We start from the raw sequence: 17,500 nt of genomic DNA on the forward strand, positions 1-17,500 counted from the left end.
GTTTGGTATGGTAAAGTCTAGATCCTATATTTAAACCACAGCTATAATTAGAGCTGAATTTGAGTGTGTGTGTGTGTGTGTGTGTGTGTGTCCATGTCTGTGTCCGTGTTTTACTGTAAGTGATCCCTTCTCTGCCACCAGGACAGAGATGTCTGCCTCTCTAAATCCATGTCTTATGCACTTCGCCATGGAGCCAGCCAGATGGGTCTGCAAATGGGTACAGGTGAGCTGGTAACAGTCAGATCCAGGTAACATAAAGGGTGCAGGGTGGATTTGGAAAGTGGTGGGGACAAAAATTTGGCAGGGAGTCTAATGGATTTTCCTTTAAAAATTGAGCAGATCTTTGTCAAATTTTCTGCAATAACACACAAAATAGTCTTACTATATAAAGTTGGTTATTGATCCGAAGTTTACATATGCTCATCATGGGCAACAGCAAGCTTCTGGCATCATTCTGGCTGGATATTTTAGAACTCTTCTTGGCAGAATTGGTATTGTTCATGTAGTTTTGCTGGTTTCCTGCCATGGACCCAGCCTTTAAGCATAGTCCACAAGTTTTCAGTAGGATTGCGGTTCAGGCTTTGGGAAGGCCCTTCCAGAAGCTTAATGTTAGCCTGCTTTATCCATTCCGAAACCAGTTTAGATGTGTGTTTTGGATCATTGTCCTGTTAAAACACCCACTTGTGTCCAAGTTGAAGAATTTGGAGGTAGTCCTCCATCTTAATTATTCCATCCACTTTGTGGAATGTACCAGTATCACTGGCAGCAAAGCAGTTCCAGAGCATGATGCTACTGCCACCATGCTTGACAGCTGGTACAGTGTTTTTAGATTTAAAAGCCTCACCGTTACTCCTCCAAAGAGAACTCTTGTCATTGTGTCCAGATTCCTCAATCTTTGTCTCGTCTCACCAGAAAACCTTTCTCCACAAGGCATTTGGATTGTCCATGTAAGCAGCTGCAAAATTCGTCAAGCTTCAAGGTGTCAGTTTTTGAGCAGGGACTTCTTTCTTGGTCAGCACCCTCCCAGTCCATGGTGATGTAAAACTTAATTCACTGTGAAAAGTGACATTTGTGTTCCAGCAGTTTCCAGTTCATGGCAGGCTTGAACCTGTTTCCTGGGTTGTTGATGGTTACCAAAAACATCTGGTCAAAGTGCAACTTGCTTACAAACATTTAAGCAAATATTAGTGAGGATGTACATATATGTTTTAGCCTGTATGTATACTTTTGATTTGAGAGAAAATCCAAAATAAATTAAAAAATCCATTCATCCATTTTCTTTCAATTATCCAGTTTAGTGTTGTGGGAGGTTTGAACTCTATTCCACGTGTCAGTCTACACACTGGACAGGTTGCCAGTCTGTGGCAGGGCTAACACAGAGAGACGGACAACCATTCACCCTCACATTCACACCTATGGTCAATTAAGAATTAAACCTAACTCCATGTGTTTTTGGACTGTGGGAGGAAGCTGGAGTACCTGAAGAGAACCCACATGCAAAATCCACACAGAAAGTCCCCAGACTGGATTCAACCCGAGGACCTACTGTGCCGCCCTAAAAATTGAAACTTGTGCACTTAATTCTTGTTTTTTAAAGTCATTAAAGCTTTATGTTGTACAATCATTCGACCCTGGAAAAATAAATCATTAAAACCCCCCCGGCGACCACATGCATATGCCGCGTTAGGGTGCAGGCGGTGCAGGTTCGAGTCCCGGCCCATCGCCAATTTGCCCGCATGTCTTCCCCTGTATCTTTCCCCCATTTCCTGTCTCTCTCCACTGCCCGTAAAAGCCGCTGTGGCCAAAAATGCAAAAAAAAAAAAAAAACCTTCCTTCCAGCTTTAATGTGGTCTGAAGCCACTCACATACATGCGCACACACACCACCTGCTTGTCTGTCTGGAACTTGAAGTCCCACAGGACCTTAGCCCTGTTGTTCTCGACCACCTTCGGTGGTGTTTCCCATCGGGACTTCTGTTCTATATGTGGCACAGATGTTCCTGTACATTATCCCAGCCACTTAGTTATGCCTCTCAGTGTACACTGTCCTAGCTTTCATCTTACATCCTTCTACTATGTGCTGGACTGTCTCTGAGGCATCTTTGCACAGTCTGCAACTTGGGTTCTGTCAGCTGTGGTAGATTCCGTTCTCTATGGAGCTAGGATCTGTTCTTCTGCTCCCATGATCACAGCCTTTGTGGTGTCCTTTAGGCATATACAAGCTATCCAATGTGAACATCTATGAACATGCAGAGATGAGTAAAAGCTAACTACAAGCTAACCACCTCTGATCGTGTCTTAAGTTTGGTTAATTATGTTTTGTCTGTGTCTGATGCCAGAATGCATTCCTAGCAAATGCTAAAGCTCACAGGTTCAATTCTTTTGTTTAGTCTCCTCTTATGCAATCACAACACTGCATGAAAAGGAGGAGAGGGAAAAAACTCAGTTGCACCAAAAAAACCTCTTGCAGTTAATATCAAATGAGTAATTTGGACAATTTCTAGGCAATTAGAAAAGTGATCGTACATGTCTCTGCTGTCCATAGAACACATTTCACATATGGACACATTCCTTTAATTACATTGCCATAAGTTCATTTTTGAAATGAATTCTTGATTGACAGCAGGTCAGAGAGCTATTTATTAGAAGGAACATCCACAGGAGAAATTTGGCCATAGTTATAACAGCTCTCTCCCCATGTAGATGGCTTCCTGTTTGTGGAGGATCTTCTGGCTCACCCGCAGTTCCGCTCATACTCGTTGGAAGACATTGAAAGAGTTGTGGCCACAAATGACAAGCAGCGCTTTAAGCTCCGTTCCCACCCAGCGGATGGCCGGCTGCAGATTCGGGCCAATCAGGGTCATTCAGTACAGGTAATCAGAGCTGTAAAATGCCAGAAACGTGAACACTTGTAAACTCTGAGAAGATGTTATTTGATGTTATCAGTACACTGGCCATATTGTCTTTTCCTCTGGCTAGATGGTGAGTTCAGTAAATATTCAATTTGCTTTTAGAAAGAAGCATATTTGTTTTTTCTTGCTGATCAACAAACATGATAAAAAATGATTTAGACAGTGCCGGCTCTGCTGAAGTCAAATACCCAATTTGTGTCTCCTATACTGTATATGTGTATGTGTGGCAGAGTGTGAGTGATTCAAAGACTATTTTCAAGAAGTTACTCAAGATTTTTGCTTTCTTATCATGGAAGAAGTCATAAAATGCCAAAACGCTTCATTTTATCCTCCAAAATGCAATGAATCAGTTTAAAGAGGATCTTTGAAATCTTATTGTAGTTATATAATTTATCCAAAAATTAAATATTTTAACAATCTTAAATTAGGGACTCATTTACTCAAGCATAACACTGGGTTTATCACATATTGAGAATTAACAGGAAAATACACAGATCTCTGTCAAAGTAACACAGACTCATTGTCGTTACTGTCGGCAAACTGATAATGATTATGTGTGTAGCCAGCTCCTCCCAAAGGCCCCTCTGATGCTGGAAAAACCTTGCACAAGCAAGTGTATTTGGTGTTATGTTTAGGCACAATTACGATGGGGCATAGCCTTTGTTTGGATGTTAAAATTCATATAATTCATGTTTCTTTTGAATTGTTGACAGTGGCATTTGTTGGTGACATTTCCGCTGAGCATGAGATCAATCAAAGCCTCACTGGCCTTGAGTTTAATCATTTCTCTCACTGTTTTCCCCTGATACTAATCAGATGCTCACAACTAATTACTAAAACAAAGCAATAGTAACCAGACTGCTGTTCTTTACTAGATTTAAGAAGGCTTTGTAAATCTGTGCTAATCCTGGCTGTCTTTCCACGGTAAGGTTGCAGATTTGGAGCTGAAACGGCTTGTGCTTGGTTCTCCAGACTGCCCTGCTGAGGCTGTTCATGGGTCCTACCTCAGAAACTGGAGCTCCATCCAGCAGCAGGGCCTGAGCCGCATGAAGAGGACACACATCCATCTGGCACGAGGTCTGCCAGGCGAGGATGGCGTCATCAGCGGTATGCTTTGTGTGAGTTTGATGGAGAGAAGCTTGTCAGGAGGTTTGTTCTACAGGGTTATTTTTTTTTTCCCCCACCAGGCATGAGGAAAGATTGCGATCTAGCTGTGTTTATTGATGTCCCCAAAGCTCTGGCTGGTAAGATTACCCACTAATGGCTGCTGTCCAGTCCTCTGCATCTACTCTATATGTGTAGGAATCAATGCCTTACACTAGTTTTTTGTGTGGATCTGACTCTACAGATGGTATAGAGTTCTTCTGGTCTGAGAATGATGTGCTGTTGACTGCAGGCGATGCTGAGGGCAAAATTCAACCTAAATACTTCAGCCGAGTTCTAAGACTGAGACCTACAAGTAAGAAAAAGTCACGCAGATGTAAAATTTAGATTCATGCATTTAGATTTACTATTTCCTCATTCACTTTCGTCCTGTGTTCCAGGGAGCCTCCTGCCACTGCAGTAGCGGCAGAAAATTCTGTCCTGTCATTGGTCATTACCGGACTCACCCGACTATGTTTACAACCCACGGTTGGTTGATACTTATCAAAGTTGCCCCTGGCAACACTTGTTTTGCAGAAGCATCGATTTGATCAGCAACAGAAGAGTCTATCCAGAAATCTCACTAAATGGGACATGATTGGTAAATGTTAAACTTTTGTTTCATTACTGAAAGGGAACGGGATAGGTCGAAGATACCTCCTTATTTTTATGTGACAGTTCAACACATTTATAAGCACAGAAGCCTTGTTTTCCCCAGTTGCTAAGCATTGCTCCAATGACTACCAGGATATTTTAACTGCTGGGTCTTTAAATAAAGCATATTGTATGTGTGGTTAGACATTGAGGTTTAACGGACTGCAGTTTCCAGTAAGATATGGACTCACATGCACAGCATGTGAGGGAAGATAACTTGTTTGAGGCTTCCTGTGCAAGAAATTGCCAAAATATTTCACAACCATAAAGAGGTAAAACAAGAGATAATGAAAAGTATACAGCTGTATTTATTTTAGTAAATTTATTTTCTCCAGACGTTTATGTGGTGAATATTTTTATTGGTATTTATTTTTATTTCTCAGTCATACTATCCATGAAAACATAATGTAACATTCATTTCTAATAAAACAAAAAAAAATCTAAGTAACACTGGACTGGATTTCTGTACCGAACAATGCTGATTACATTTCTTGACAGAGTGTGTTCAGAAAGCAGTTAGAAGTTAGAGTTGGCTGTTTCAGCTGCTGATTTTACATTTCTTTGAGTTTGATTGTGAAGCCTTCTGAACCTGGACCAGAAGCCCAGCAGATTGGCCCAGCAGTAGTCCATCCTGTAGGGAGGGGGAAGTCAGCATGACGTCCGCTGGAGTCTGGAACATGTCGGAGCGTGTTAAGTTTAGCATCCACTGATGTGTGAATGGTAAACCTGATGTAGTTATGCATTTCTAACACATTTACAGTAAAACAATATCTTATTTTGACCATTTCTTTATCTTTTTTTCCTGGCTATTTGAATTGAACATGAAGTCCTGGTTTTCCACTGAAACAGGAGATCTGATGAGGCTGTTAAGGATCCGCCGTTTGTGCTTTTGTGTTTCAGTCTTAGAGAGCTTCATGGCCACCGGTCAGCTTGTGGAATAGCTCCTCATTGAGTGTGTCGCTCTTCTCCCGACTGCGTGTCGACATGAAAATGTAGCCTCCGATAAACTCGTGAACGATTTTGCAGTCAGCAGTCACACAACTGAAGGCAATGTTCACATTCCCTTCAAATTCAATGGCCACCTGGAGGAGACAGAAATGCAAAAGAGATGCAGAGCTATTTAAAAAAGACTCCTCTTAGTTCTCAGTTTTAGACAGTTTCTCTAAAACCCTTGGACAAATATGAGAACAGGACAGAGCTTAGAAGCACTGCCTGCTTTATGAACACATTTCATACTAATGAAACCTTTAGTATGAAATGTGAATCATGCAAAAGTCCAAGAATGAAAACATGAAAATGAGCATACTGGACATTTTTAAATCATCAGACAGAAGCTTGTTGATGATATGAGTCATACCTGTCGAATGTCCCAGTTGACGTTCCACTGCTTCATGTTGTTGTAGCGCCAAGTCTTAACTACATCACCCACACCAAGGTCAATGCGGATCAAGCGGTTGGGAGCAATGCCGAGTACCTCATCTTTCCGGCTACCCTTGAACCTGTTTTTTTTTTCCGGGGGGGGTAGACAAAAGTAGAAAATCAGTCTTTGACCCTCCATTTAAAAGTGTTTCAGAAAGCTTTCCATGCTTGAACTGTTATGAAATCTGCAGAATCATGCCTAGTCTGAGTCTCAGTTACACTTTGTTGGTGGATAAGTGTTTAAAAGAAATCTTACTTCCTGCTTGGAAAGTTAAAAAAAAAAAAAAAAACCTCTTTAGTTATGTTAGCTTTTTTTTTTAGCATTAACTACAGTTCTACACATCTTGGACAAACATAATCTCTGCTTCAATGCTGTTGAAAGATCCAGAACGTTGATAAAACACAAGAGGAGGACGCATGAGGTCAGTGCTTTATATTAACCTTGTTACAGTGAATTTTAATTTTTGATGTGTTCACTGGCAAAGAATCAACTCTCAGAAGCTTAATGTTAAACTTTAAACTTAACCTGACAACGACGTATGAGAGCCCAAAGTCAGGCAGGGCCTGCCAGATCTGCAGGAAGCGCATCAGTGCATCTGTCAGGGAGAGCTGAGCCACGTTCTGGTACGCGTCCAGGATTCGAGGGGTCAGCTGGAAGAGCAGGCACAGGGTAAAGGTCAGATGTAATTATATTTTTGCTGCCTCAAGTAGTTGCAGATCTGCACAGTTGCACAAAATGACTACTGCTCTTCAGAAAAATGATTGAGGTCATTTAGGTTGGCAATTTGGGCAATTGCTCAATTTCATGCAGAGTGTATGGGATCAATAAATACTGCCTTGTAGAAATATGAGACAATATATCCGTTACAATTATCCTTTTGTGGCCTGTTGCACAATTGCTACATCTTGTTATATGTACCTGTTTGGGTTTGTACTTCTTATGGTAGCGTGGTGACACCAGACTGTGAGGATTGATGCTTTCCTCGCTGGCATTTGTATTGCTAGAACTGGAGTTGGTCTTTTGCATAGCCAGGAAAGAGCGGATGCTCTGGATCTCACTTTGGAAACTGCTGTCAGCAAGGGTCTTGCCTTTGGAGGCCAACCGGCACCCCGCCATCCACTGAGCATACTGCTGCTCCTGCAAGGTGAAAAACAAAGAAGGAGCACAGAAAAAGAAAGTGCATGAGAGCCAGGTGTGAATGTGGTCAGAGCTGAGATGATGAGCCAAAGATAGAGATGGTGAAAATGAAAGGATGTCACATATAGAGATGAGGTGTGTGGGTTAGTGTCTGTATGTGTGTGTGTGTGTGTGTGTGTGTGGCCTCACATTTTCACAACGAAGATAGACCTCATTCATGCCTTCAGGTGCTGGAATCAGAAGTCTGATAAGGAACTTCTGTGCTGCCACATTAACGTCTGGAGCCACCTCACATCCTGTGTACAGGACGAATATTAGTGTGATTTCATTACAGAAATTTGAGGTCTATGGTTAAGCTATAAAAAACAAGCAAAAAAAAGTGTAGGAAAAGACTGATCTGATGTCTGCTGATTCACATTAATTTACTTTTAATTTTTAGTACTGGTCTAGGTTTAGGTCTAACTTAAGTTCTCACAATATATGGAAACTGTGTGTTTGCACTGTGATTCCATAAGTGCTGGAAGTTTTTGGTTTTCTTCACTTATGAAATTCAGATTCAGAATTTTCAGGCACACCAGTCAGTCAACTTTATCACTTTCAGCCCATTTCATCCACCAGCTGCCTGATTTGATTTCACACATGAAGCTCAACCACTGTCCTCTAAACATAATACCTCCATGCATCTTCAAGGAAGTCTGTGGTATATTTTCCCCCATTATTCTGACTATAATCAGTAACTGTTCAGCAAATTGAATCATTCCTTCCTGTTTCAAACACAGTGTCCTGCAGCCATTCCTAAAGAAACATAACCTTGACCCAGATGTCCTTAATAACTACAGACCCATATCAAATTTATTTTCTTCCGAGTCTCTTCCTAGTTAAATACTTTTCACAAATTTAAGAAATTTCACTCTGGTTTTAGAAGCATGCGTAGTACAGAATCTGCTCTGTTAAAGGTGTATAATGATATCCTTTTATCTGTTGATGCTGGTTTTTGTTTTATTTTAGTGTTGTTTGACCTCAGTGCTGCATTTGACACCACTGACAACGGCATTCTTTTAAAACATTTGGAGCATTCTCGGATCATCGAACTACAGACCCCTGGGCAGAAAAGTTTTGCGGGCTCTTGAACTGTGAGTGCAGGGAGGCATAATCAGAATGCTGGGGGGGTGGAAGATGGGATGGGGGACTCACGCGTTACTGCGAGAGGATCGCACACCCGCATGGCGAACCAAGTTGGTCACTTGGAAAGTTCTCATATGCAGGAGGATGTCAGCTTCAACTACTAAGACACTGTTGCTCCTTTGATGGGCTCCCAATTTTGCATGGGCCCATGGGCATTTGCCCAGTTTGCCCATTGGATAATGATGATAATGATAAGGATTTGGAGCATGAGGCTGGTCTGCGGGGTGGAGTTCTACACTGGTTTTCCTCATATCTGAAAGAAGCTGTTCCTTAACCCCAGCTTCTAATAACTCTTCATCCCTCAAATATTCATTTTAGATAATCTTTTAGTTTCATTATATATGTTACCTGCTGACTCCATCTTTCAGAAACACAAGTTCACTATCACTGTTATGTGGATGGCACCCAGTTTTATCTGCCTGCCATACTGACCACTCCATGAAGAACCTCTTTGACTGTTTGAATGATCTAAAATCCTGGATGGCAAAAGATTTCAACTAAATGTTAGCAACACTGATGTTATTCTATATCACTCCTGTTTTAGCTCAGCTGTATGGAAGCTTGTTTCTGCCACATTAAAAAAAAAAATTGCCATCCAAATGTCAAAATTTTGGGTTATTATCTCAAAGTTACCGGGTTAGGTCTCATAATTTTGACTTACTCAGAAGTTTAAGTCAGTAAGTTGAAATTTTGAGATACCTAACTCAAAATTTCAACCTAGCTCTGTCTAACAGAAAGAAATGTGGGGGAAACAAATTTACATATAGCTGCAAAGGCAGATTCTAAAATTTTAGCATTTGTTTTTGAAGCCCTCCATAGATCAGCTCCATAATATACTACAGATCTTTTAACTTCATGTTTTGGCTGCAGGTCACTGAGGTCATCATCCCAACAACTTCTTGGCCTGAAAACTGCTTTTGGTCAAGGTCAACTTTTGTTGTTTTAAAATGTGCTATATAAATAACTAAATAAATGAATTGTACATACTTATCATATTATTGATAGCTTGTGCACTATGGTGAAATATCAGGAAAACATAACACAAAAATACATAACAGAGCCAGTACCTTTGAGGTTAATCTGTTGAATAGGCTCTCCTATACTCTCCTCTTTGCTCTTGAAGTAAGAAATGGAGGTATCCTGGAACTTGAACCAGTATTGCTTGTATCCCTTCAGAGTCAGTCTTTTCGGCCTGAAATACACAATTAACCACATTTGGTCAGTTTCACCAAAGCATTCTTTTCAGGAATCACACAAGTTTTATATAAAGAAGAAGATTACAAATACATAAATATTTATTTCTTTAAAGAAAATGGAAATACATTTTAACTGGTTGGAAACCAAATCTTACCTAAATATCTTCAGGTAGTCAGTGAGTTCTGGTGCTGTCATATTTTCCTGGATAAAAGGTATGTTTTTAAGTTGATATGTAATCAGTTTATTATTAAAACTGTTATAACATTAGTCGGACGTAAGGCCAAAAATTTAATTCAATGCTCTGTTTACATCATTAGTGAACTTGGACCCAGGCACATGTAACATAATACTACTACTAATTAAATACCTTAAATCAGGGGTTTTTAAAGTTTTGATGCCTTAGTGCCAATCTGGGGAGCAAGGATATGTTTGAGGCCCACACAGGAAAAATGTTCCCAGTAGTATTTGTGATGTGTCTGTTCAGAGTTGGTAATTATCATTTATGTGCTGGTTTATATTTTTTTATAAAAATGCCTGCCTGCCTGTTAGACCTAATAATGCCAGCTGTATTTGTCAGGAAGGTTTAGTCTTACATGATGGATAGAACACAGTAGTTGAAATTGAAGAGAAATACTCCCTTTGTCTCATTTGGTGATCATAGTAGTAAAATGTATAGTAGCAGAGATTCTCACAGGTTGTCACCTGCCCATGGGCCACACTGTGAGAACCCTGTGCTTAAATTATTATGAATTTCTGTCCCCAATATCAAAATAATATCATCTTAAAAAGATTCAGTTCGGATGTTAACATGAATTATGTCAGGGCTTGCTACAGTATTTCCAACTATTATGTCTGACCAGCAAATCAGATGCAGAGCTGCCTTCTCCCTCCATCTTGACCTCCAGGGACTGCAGGGCAGAGTCCAGGTCATCCATGGCTGCATTGTTGCTCAGGATCTGGGGCTCAGACTGAGCCACCTTACTGATGTGATACTGTGTGTGAAAGGAGACACAGAAATGTCCTATTTAATCCAGTTTATGTAGTTTTTTTCCTCAAACCAACTCTAACTTAGATTAAGAGCTTTCCTGTATTTATGTTTTTAAAGAATGTAATTTATTTACAGCAACTTTTATGGACTAAATTAAACTCTGCTTAACTGACTAGTGACTACATCAGATATCTTTAAATAATGGGAGGACATTTAAGCCTCTGTAATATCTCACATCCAGCAAAATGTCCACTTCCAGTACAGTCATTCACATATTTCTCTGTCAGCGGGTGGATGTTCTACCTGCAGAGCTCCAAACAGCATCATCTCCTCTTCAGTGCAGTCGATGTCCTCCAGCAGGATGGCCCAGCGTGCCTGCTCATAGATCTGAGTCAGACGTACAACATCATACTGCAGGGTGGAGAAGAATGCGAAGGATGTGGTTAGAGAGGAGATGTACTGTCAAAGACGATGCAAACACACACACACACACACACACACACACACACTGTAAATGTAAAAACAGCATGTACACACACACACACACACACACACACACACACACACACACACACACACACACACACACACACACACACACATATACCTTGGGGTCTATATCATAGAAGGCATAGTATTTGAAGCGAAGCCAGAGTTTATCATTCTCTTGGATGCCCTGCTGCAGAAGACAGCGGGACGAGTCCAACCACCTGAGAGGGACAGACACAGAATTATGTTTATATGATTTTATATGTCTTACATTCTCGGGTTTATGTGTATTTAAAAGCAGAAAAAAAACTATTTGTCATAGTATAATTATCTTGACATAAAGTAAATTCCTAATATATTTCAAAACTGCGTTTTATAGCAAACTACAGCAGACTGGCCAAAAACAATGTACAAAACCTAAAAAAGTATGCATTTTACACATACAATTCCATATGTGGATGTTAAATATGTACAGGCTTTTACTTAAACTTTAATATACAATTGTGTCATTTTTATTGTACTGTGCCACAACCTCATTTCATTATACTTTACTTGGAAAACAGGAAATAGAAAGATCTGCAAATATAAATGAAAATACAGTATATAAAGCAAAAACAGAGTTTATGTAGTTCTAACCTGTTTGGTATGACAACCTTTATTCTTCAACACAGTCGGACCTCTCTTAAGTGTTCTTGTAATCACTTTAAACAGTCTTCATGAATAGTTCTCCAGGCTTCTTGAAGGACATTCAAAGCTCTTCTATTTATGTTGGTGGCCTTTTGTTCTGTTCTCTGTCTAAGATGATCCCACACTGCTTCAATAATGTTGAGATCTGGGCTCTGGGGAGGCCAATCCATGACTGTGTGTTTTTCTATCCAGGTATGCTTTTACTGCATTGGCAGTATGTTTGGGATCATTGTCATGCTGGAAAATGAAGCTGTTCCCAATCAGATCCTTTCCAGATGGTATTGCACGGTGGATCAAAATCTGATGGCACTTTTCTGTGTTCATAATTCCATCAATTTTGACAAGATCTCTAACAGCCCTGGCTGAAATGCAGCCCCAAACCATGACAGAGCCTCCACCATATTTTTATGTGTTAAGACACACATTGCTGTGCCTCTCTCAGTTCATTAGTTCATAAGACCTTTTCAGATATAATTCATCTGCTCTAGATAGTTTATTTTTTCTAGGACTGCCACTTCTTTTTCTGCTACTTCTCCAGTTTCCATAAACTTTTTAAGGTCACACTAAGCCAAGCTAATAGCTAATAGCTCTTTGGAAATCACCTTGTTGGTGCAAAAATACTATTATATGCCTGTCAAACTGTGTTATCATTGGCATTTTTCAAAAAATAAATAAATACCAGTGGTTCATGCTTTGAGGCTGGTGCCTTTTTATGCTTGAATGAGTCATAGGTCAGTGTTAAGTGGCGTAACAAAAAACATTCTTCTGAAAATGGTCAGGTACAAGGACTGAACTGGAAATAAGTGGAAAACCAGCCAATGTCCAAAGTGGCTCATTGCAAGTGAAGTGAGGAGTGGCTCAAGAGTTTTGCACAGTACTGTATTAATGACTGCTTATCATTAAGGTAATGATATAATGTGTTTTATGTAAACTCACATATTAGATGTTTCAAAATGTATTTATTTGATATCTAATTATGCAACAACGGCTAAGGCAGTTGAAGTTGAAAGCAGCTTTGAACTTAAGATAAAGCAGGAGACTTTAAAAAAGCTGCGACCGTGTCTAATTTATTACATCAAAGAGTCTAAAAGCCCTTCAAACAGCTCCTATTTTAATCCAGTTGTAGGCGGTGGCAGTAGTATCTTTATGAACCAACATGCATAGAAGATAAAGTACGTTTGAACTGAAGATCAGAGGAGGCCGCTGCTTCAATAGATACAGCTCTGAGTTCTGGAAACCCAAAGTTTTCTTTATCAGGACTGATGAAAAAAGTGGTGAGTGATTACACTATCCAGGCCTTCTGTATTGTGAGGTAACAATACTAACTGAGCCAGGATGCCCAACAGCTAGTGTGTTTAACATGAGCACTCAGTTTGGGGAGAACTACAGTCAGTTAAACATCCTGCGTCAGCATGAGCTGGACAATAAATCTCTCCATCAGCTCCTCTCAATGATGTAAACATTTGGTTTGGCAGATTGATACCTGTGCAGACGTACCTGCCATTGATGTGAGCCTTGTCCACCACGCTGGCTGGGCGGTACTGCTTGGCTATGACCTCAGGGGTGGGGGGAGGCTGAGTGACTGACAGCATCTTGTAGATGGCCTCCATCTGCGGTGAGTCGGCAAAGTGAGCGGGCATGCCGTTATACAGACAGGGCCGGGACACTGCAAAAGAAGTGAGAGTAGTAAGATTGCTGTTGTAGGACCTGAGGAAAGATTGTCTCTGAGATGGCTACTGCCAGGACATTGGAACATTTCTTCTATTGAATAAACAGCACTAATCCCAGACCTGCATGGTTTAAAGTAAAATGACATCACACAACATATAAAAATGCTCTGCCTCTAGTGTAGAAATAATTTGATGCATGTACCCGAGGAAAGGGGCACCTCAGTCAGGTCGTAGATCTCTGCTGCCAAATCTTTGTCTTTCTTCTTTTTCTTCTCCTCCACAGGCCGAAGAAGGGAGAGCTCCTCAGGGTGACGAATGTCTGTGGAGGTGATGGGAGGGGGAGAAGGAGTCTCAAAATTAATATGTAGAGGAAGTGACTAACAGTACAGTAAGTTATTCAGGGGTGTGTTTAATTCTTGTATGGAGCTGATTGTTAAAGATAGCCACAGTAAACTGACTCTGTGGCGCAATGGTAGCGCGTCTGACTCCAGATCAGAAGGTTGCGTGTTCGAATCACGTCAGGGTCATGTTCTTTAGTATGTCACTCTTTAACAAAGGCAAATGTTACATTTGTATCTACAAACACCAATTTGTAAATTGAGGACCTACCCTCAAATTTATAGGTGTCATAATACTAATATTTGTCTCTGAAATGCCTAAGAAGTGCTAGGTCTCCTACAGTGTAGCAGATAACATTACAGGGAAGTGTTCACAGATAGATACAAGTACCCAAATTGGTACATATACTATAAAGAAACTATGTCAATGCTTTATTTGTGAAATCAGCTCTAGGATTTTCCCAGGTTTGGCCAGTTACTCTGCACCAATTATCAAACATGTGATGTTTTTATATTCCTTTAAAGTCCAATTTTTGTCATCCAGCAGATGCACACTTGGTGCCTTTATATGCAGTGGTGAAATTGGAAATTTGGACATCCATACAAAGCCTCACATTCGCCCTTCGATGATGAAATTTGATCACAAGAACATATGTAGCAATGTCACAAGAAAGACAGGAAGCAATGCAGTATTTAAATTCTTGAGAAACTGGCTTTGCAAATACTTAAAATACTTAATACTTAAAAGTTTACAGTCATGTGAACTCCCTCAACATAGAGGTTTCTTTTGTTTCTGTACAAGTAACCTCCATAAAGTACATTTCAAGATGCTGCTAAAAAAAACAAAAAAACATTTCCAGTCTGCTATCCCCTCATGGGGATTTCTGGTGAGGAATTGAGACCAAGAAGTGCCAAAATTAGACTAAATGAAAGCATGAAGCAGATGGGGAAGGTCTTCTCTGGCAGTAGTTGCAGTCACACTGTAATGTATTAATGAGACACTTTGACACATATCAGTGACTACTGTAAATAGGTTGTGAACAGCTATATTACAGTGTGAGCACTCACAATCAGTAACACAATCTATGTTGTGGACAGAAAACGCAGAAGAGACGAGACAAAAGAAAGAAAATCTTACTGAGCATTCTGCAGATGCCCATCACTGTCTGGAAGACAGGGTTGGAGAAGCAGGCCCGGAGCCTTAAGGTAATGCCGTTGGGCAAACCCAGTTTCAGGGGCTTGTGCTGGTGCATGAAGACCAGCCGGGCATCAGCGTGGATGCCGTATTTCTCCAGAGTCCAGGCTGTCCGCAGCAGCCACCGCTGCTTCTGCTCCCACCACAGCGCATGGTCTGACCAGTCCTGTTTGATCTCTGCAGAAGACAGAAATAAAACATCTGTCACTAAAATCACAGTAAGAGTTAATCATTTACATTACAGATCCATTAATTTACTTATTACTATTATGAAAATCAGCTATTTTAAATGGCATCATAATTGAAAAATAATGTATTTCTAATGGACTTTTTGTATGGTTTGTTTCAGAAGAAGCTATGCAGTGAGCTTTCTCTTTTTTTTTCACCTATAAAACACAAAAGTGGCTCTTGAGTTACTGAACTAGTGCACATATATATCATTCTACTGACCATTAATCTGAGAACAGAAACTATTTTTTATAGATTTACTTCTTTCCACCCTTGTTAGACAGCTATTATGTAGTGGACCAGTTTACTGACTGAAACAAACTCTGACCATGATGGATGGTGCTCTACTCGACTGTATTATTGAAATATGTTTCTAATATTGCATCCATTCCCATTTGAATGCACCATATGTTAGAAAGGAATCAATACAGTTCACATGCACAGCATAACTATTATATAACAAAGAAAAGGAAATTGATAAGCTTAAAAAGCAAAGCTGTTGTTCTATTGGTGTTAAGCTATTGGTGTTTTCCCAGCTCCAGACAGAAAATTTAGAGTTGTTACCTATTCAGTACTCTCTACATAACTAATAAAAAGAATGCAGTACAGTATGTATTATTATTATTGTTGTTGTTGGCCACTGAATTAAGTACTGTATAATCATATAAGGGTTAAACAGTGAAGATTTCCCCAAAGAAATTGAAGTATTTAAGGATTTGGACCTTTGGTGTATTGTCATGTAGTAATCGCTAGCTGCTTGCTTTTGCTGTAATTACTGATGAAATATCAGTAATTAATTACTTGAATTAGTGGTGTTTGATAATTAGAAATTCAAACAACACTTATTAACATTCAGTTTTTAGCAGTTAAATTAGTTTTTATGTTTAGAGTAACAGTGTTATGATAACTCTACTATTATGATAACTCTACAGGTTGTTTACCCTGCCGGTAAACAACCTGTCCTGGTTTAAAGCTAACCCGTTCTCATTCACGAACTAATAATTAGCTACAGTTTTTATACTGAGACATCATTTACTCAGAAATAAAATGGGCGTGCCTGACTCCAGCTCTGAAGGTTGCCTGTTCAAATTATATCAGGGTCATTCCTTTGTCAGCTGGTTGTTGATGTATGTTTAATCTCTACTCATAATGTAAGCACCAACATGCTACATTAGGCAGAGTATTTTCAGTATGTTTCCAAATACAGTTCATGTATCTGCTAGGTCTTCCTTTTTCCACAGATAATAAACTAATGTTAATCTACATTGATCCTGACGATTTGAACACACAGATGCGCTACTGTCGTGCCACAGAGTTGCAGAGCTGACTAGCCCCATATTGTCGGTTACTTGTAATCAATACACAATACTTTTTTTTTTTTTTAAACTGCACAGCAGTGCAATATTAAAGCACTTATTAAACATTTCGGTAGATATATAGTGTTACAATGGTGGATGCTCATATTGGCCAAAGACTTTTTTTTCGGCTCTTAGTTCTGTATGATGTCCATGCGTCCATTTTCTTCAGGGTTCAGGGTTGTGGCTGGGCTGTCATAGGGCTGCGTAAGTCTGTTGCAGGGCTAACACAAAGAGACATTTACACCTTTGATTTAGAATCACTAATTAGCCTAACACTCATGTCTTCAAGAACAGATATCCATAATATTGTCCCCATGTTTAAATAATGCATGACTTATGTTGATTGAATGCATGGACAAATCCACACTGATCAGTTTGCTTGAGCTTTGTTTGTAGATCTTCACTTCTTAAATGTTTGCTCCCAGTTAATTTACATTCATCCTCTCTGAAAGCAAAACAACCTCATATGATTGAGCTGTTTTGGTTTTTATCTAACTGGGGTCTGCATGATCTGTCCCTTTTAATTGGTCTTGCAATGACAAACTACTCGATGAAACATATGTTTTGATTGATTTTGTATTTTTGCTGAAAGCAGTTGAGGAAGGAGTGGACGCACTAAAATCGAAAACATCTAGCAGGTGACAAAAGGAAAAAAAAAACTTTAATGAAGAGAGAACAGTTCAGAGGATTTGTGAAACACTGCGTGCTGAATGATACATTCAGTTACCTTGCATTAACTATGTATAGATCTGTAATATTGTTAACTGTATGTGAACTCTTGTGTGAATATGCAAATTACATCACTTTTTTATTCTGAAGTGTGACTGAGCGAAAGGCTGAGAGAGGAAGACAGAGCTACCCACGTGTCTTTTCCACCAGCTTGAGGATAACCCCTCCGAC

At 39.8% G+C, this 17,500-nt stretch overlaps 2 protein-coding genes and 1 non-coding gene across 3 annotated transcripts in view; 2 read left to right on the top strand and 1 right to left on the bottom strand.

Moving 5' to 3' along the window:
• trpt1 (tRNA phosphotransferase 1) overlaps positions 1-5,052 on the top strand; it is a 5,907-nt gene extending 855 nt beyond the window's left edge. The window contains exons 3-8 of the mRNA XM_030738832.1: positions 142-223; positions 2,703-2,872; positions 3,841-4,018; positions 4,099-4,155; positions 4,260-4,370; positions 4,456-5,052. Coding sequence (XP_030594692.1) covers positions 142-223; positions 2,703-2,872; positions 3,841-4,018; positions 4,099-4,155; positions 4,260-4,370; positions 4,456-4,478 — 621 coding nt within the window. The 3' untranslated portion in view covers positions 4,479-5,052. The remainder of the gene's footprint in view (positions 1-141; positions 224-2,702; positions 2,873-3,840; positions 4,019-4,098; positions 4,156-4,259; positions 4,371-4,455) is intronic.
• A 94-nt stretch (positions 5,053-5,146) lies between these two features.
• fermt3b (FERM domain containing kindlin 3b) overlaps positions 5,147-17,500 on the bottom strand; it is a 13,927-nt gene continuing 1,573 nt past the window's right edge. Inside the window, exons 2-15 of the mRNA XM_030738828.1 lie at positions 17,464-17,500; positions 14,958-15,191; positions 13,684-13,800; positions 13,309-13,477; positions 11,243-11,345; positions 10,939-11,046; positions 10,505-10,639; positions 9,802-9,848; positions 9,518-9,642; positions 7,455-7,561; positions 7,047-7,265; positions 6,654-6,778; positions 6,066-6,207; positions 5,147-5,790 (exon numbers count right to left, since the gene is read on the bottom strand). The exon at positions 17,464-17,500 is cut by the window's right edge and continues 88 nt beyond it. Coding sequence (XP_030594688.1) covers positions 5,611-5,790; positions 6,066-6,207; positions 6,654-6,778; positions 7,047-7,265; positions 7,455-7,561; positions 9,518-9,642; positions 9,802-9,848; positions 10,505-10,639; positions 10,939-11,046; positions 11,243-11,345; positions 13,309-13,477; positions 13,684-13,800; positions 14,958-15,191; positions 17,464-17,500 — 1,848 coding nt within the window. The 3' untranslated portion in view covers positions 5,147-5,610. The remainder of the gene's footprint in view (positions 5,791-6,065; positions 6,208-6,653; positions 6,779-7,046; positions 7,266-7,454; positions 7,562-9,517; positions 9,643-9,801; positions 9,849-10,504; positions 10,640-10,938; positions 11,047-11,242; positions 11,346-13,308; positions 13,478-13,683; positions 13,801-14,957; positions 15,192-17,463) is intronic.
• trnaw-cca (transfer RNA tryptophan (anticodon CCA)) lies at positions 13,937-14,008 on the top strand. The gene has a single exon. It is a non-coding gene; the product is annotated as a tRNA-Trp (tRNA).

This window comes from Archocentrus centrarchus, chromosome 10 (genome assembly GCF_007364275.1).
Source record: "Archocentrus centrarchus isolate MPI-CPG fArcCen1 chromosome 10, fArcCen1, whole genome shotgun sequence".
Classification (NCBI taxonomy): Eukaryota; Metazoa; Chordata; class Actinopteri; order Cichliformes; family Cichlidae; genus Archocentrus; species Archocentrus centrarchus.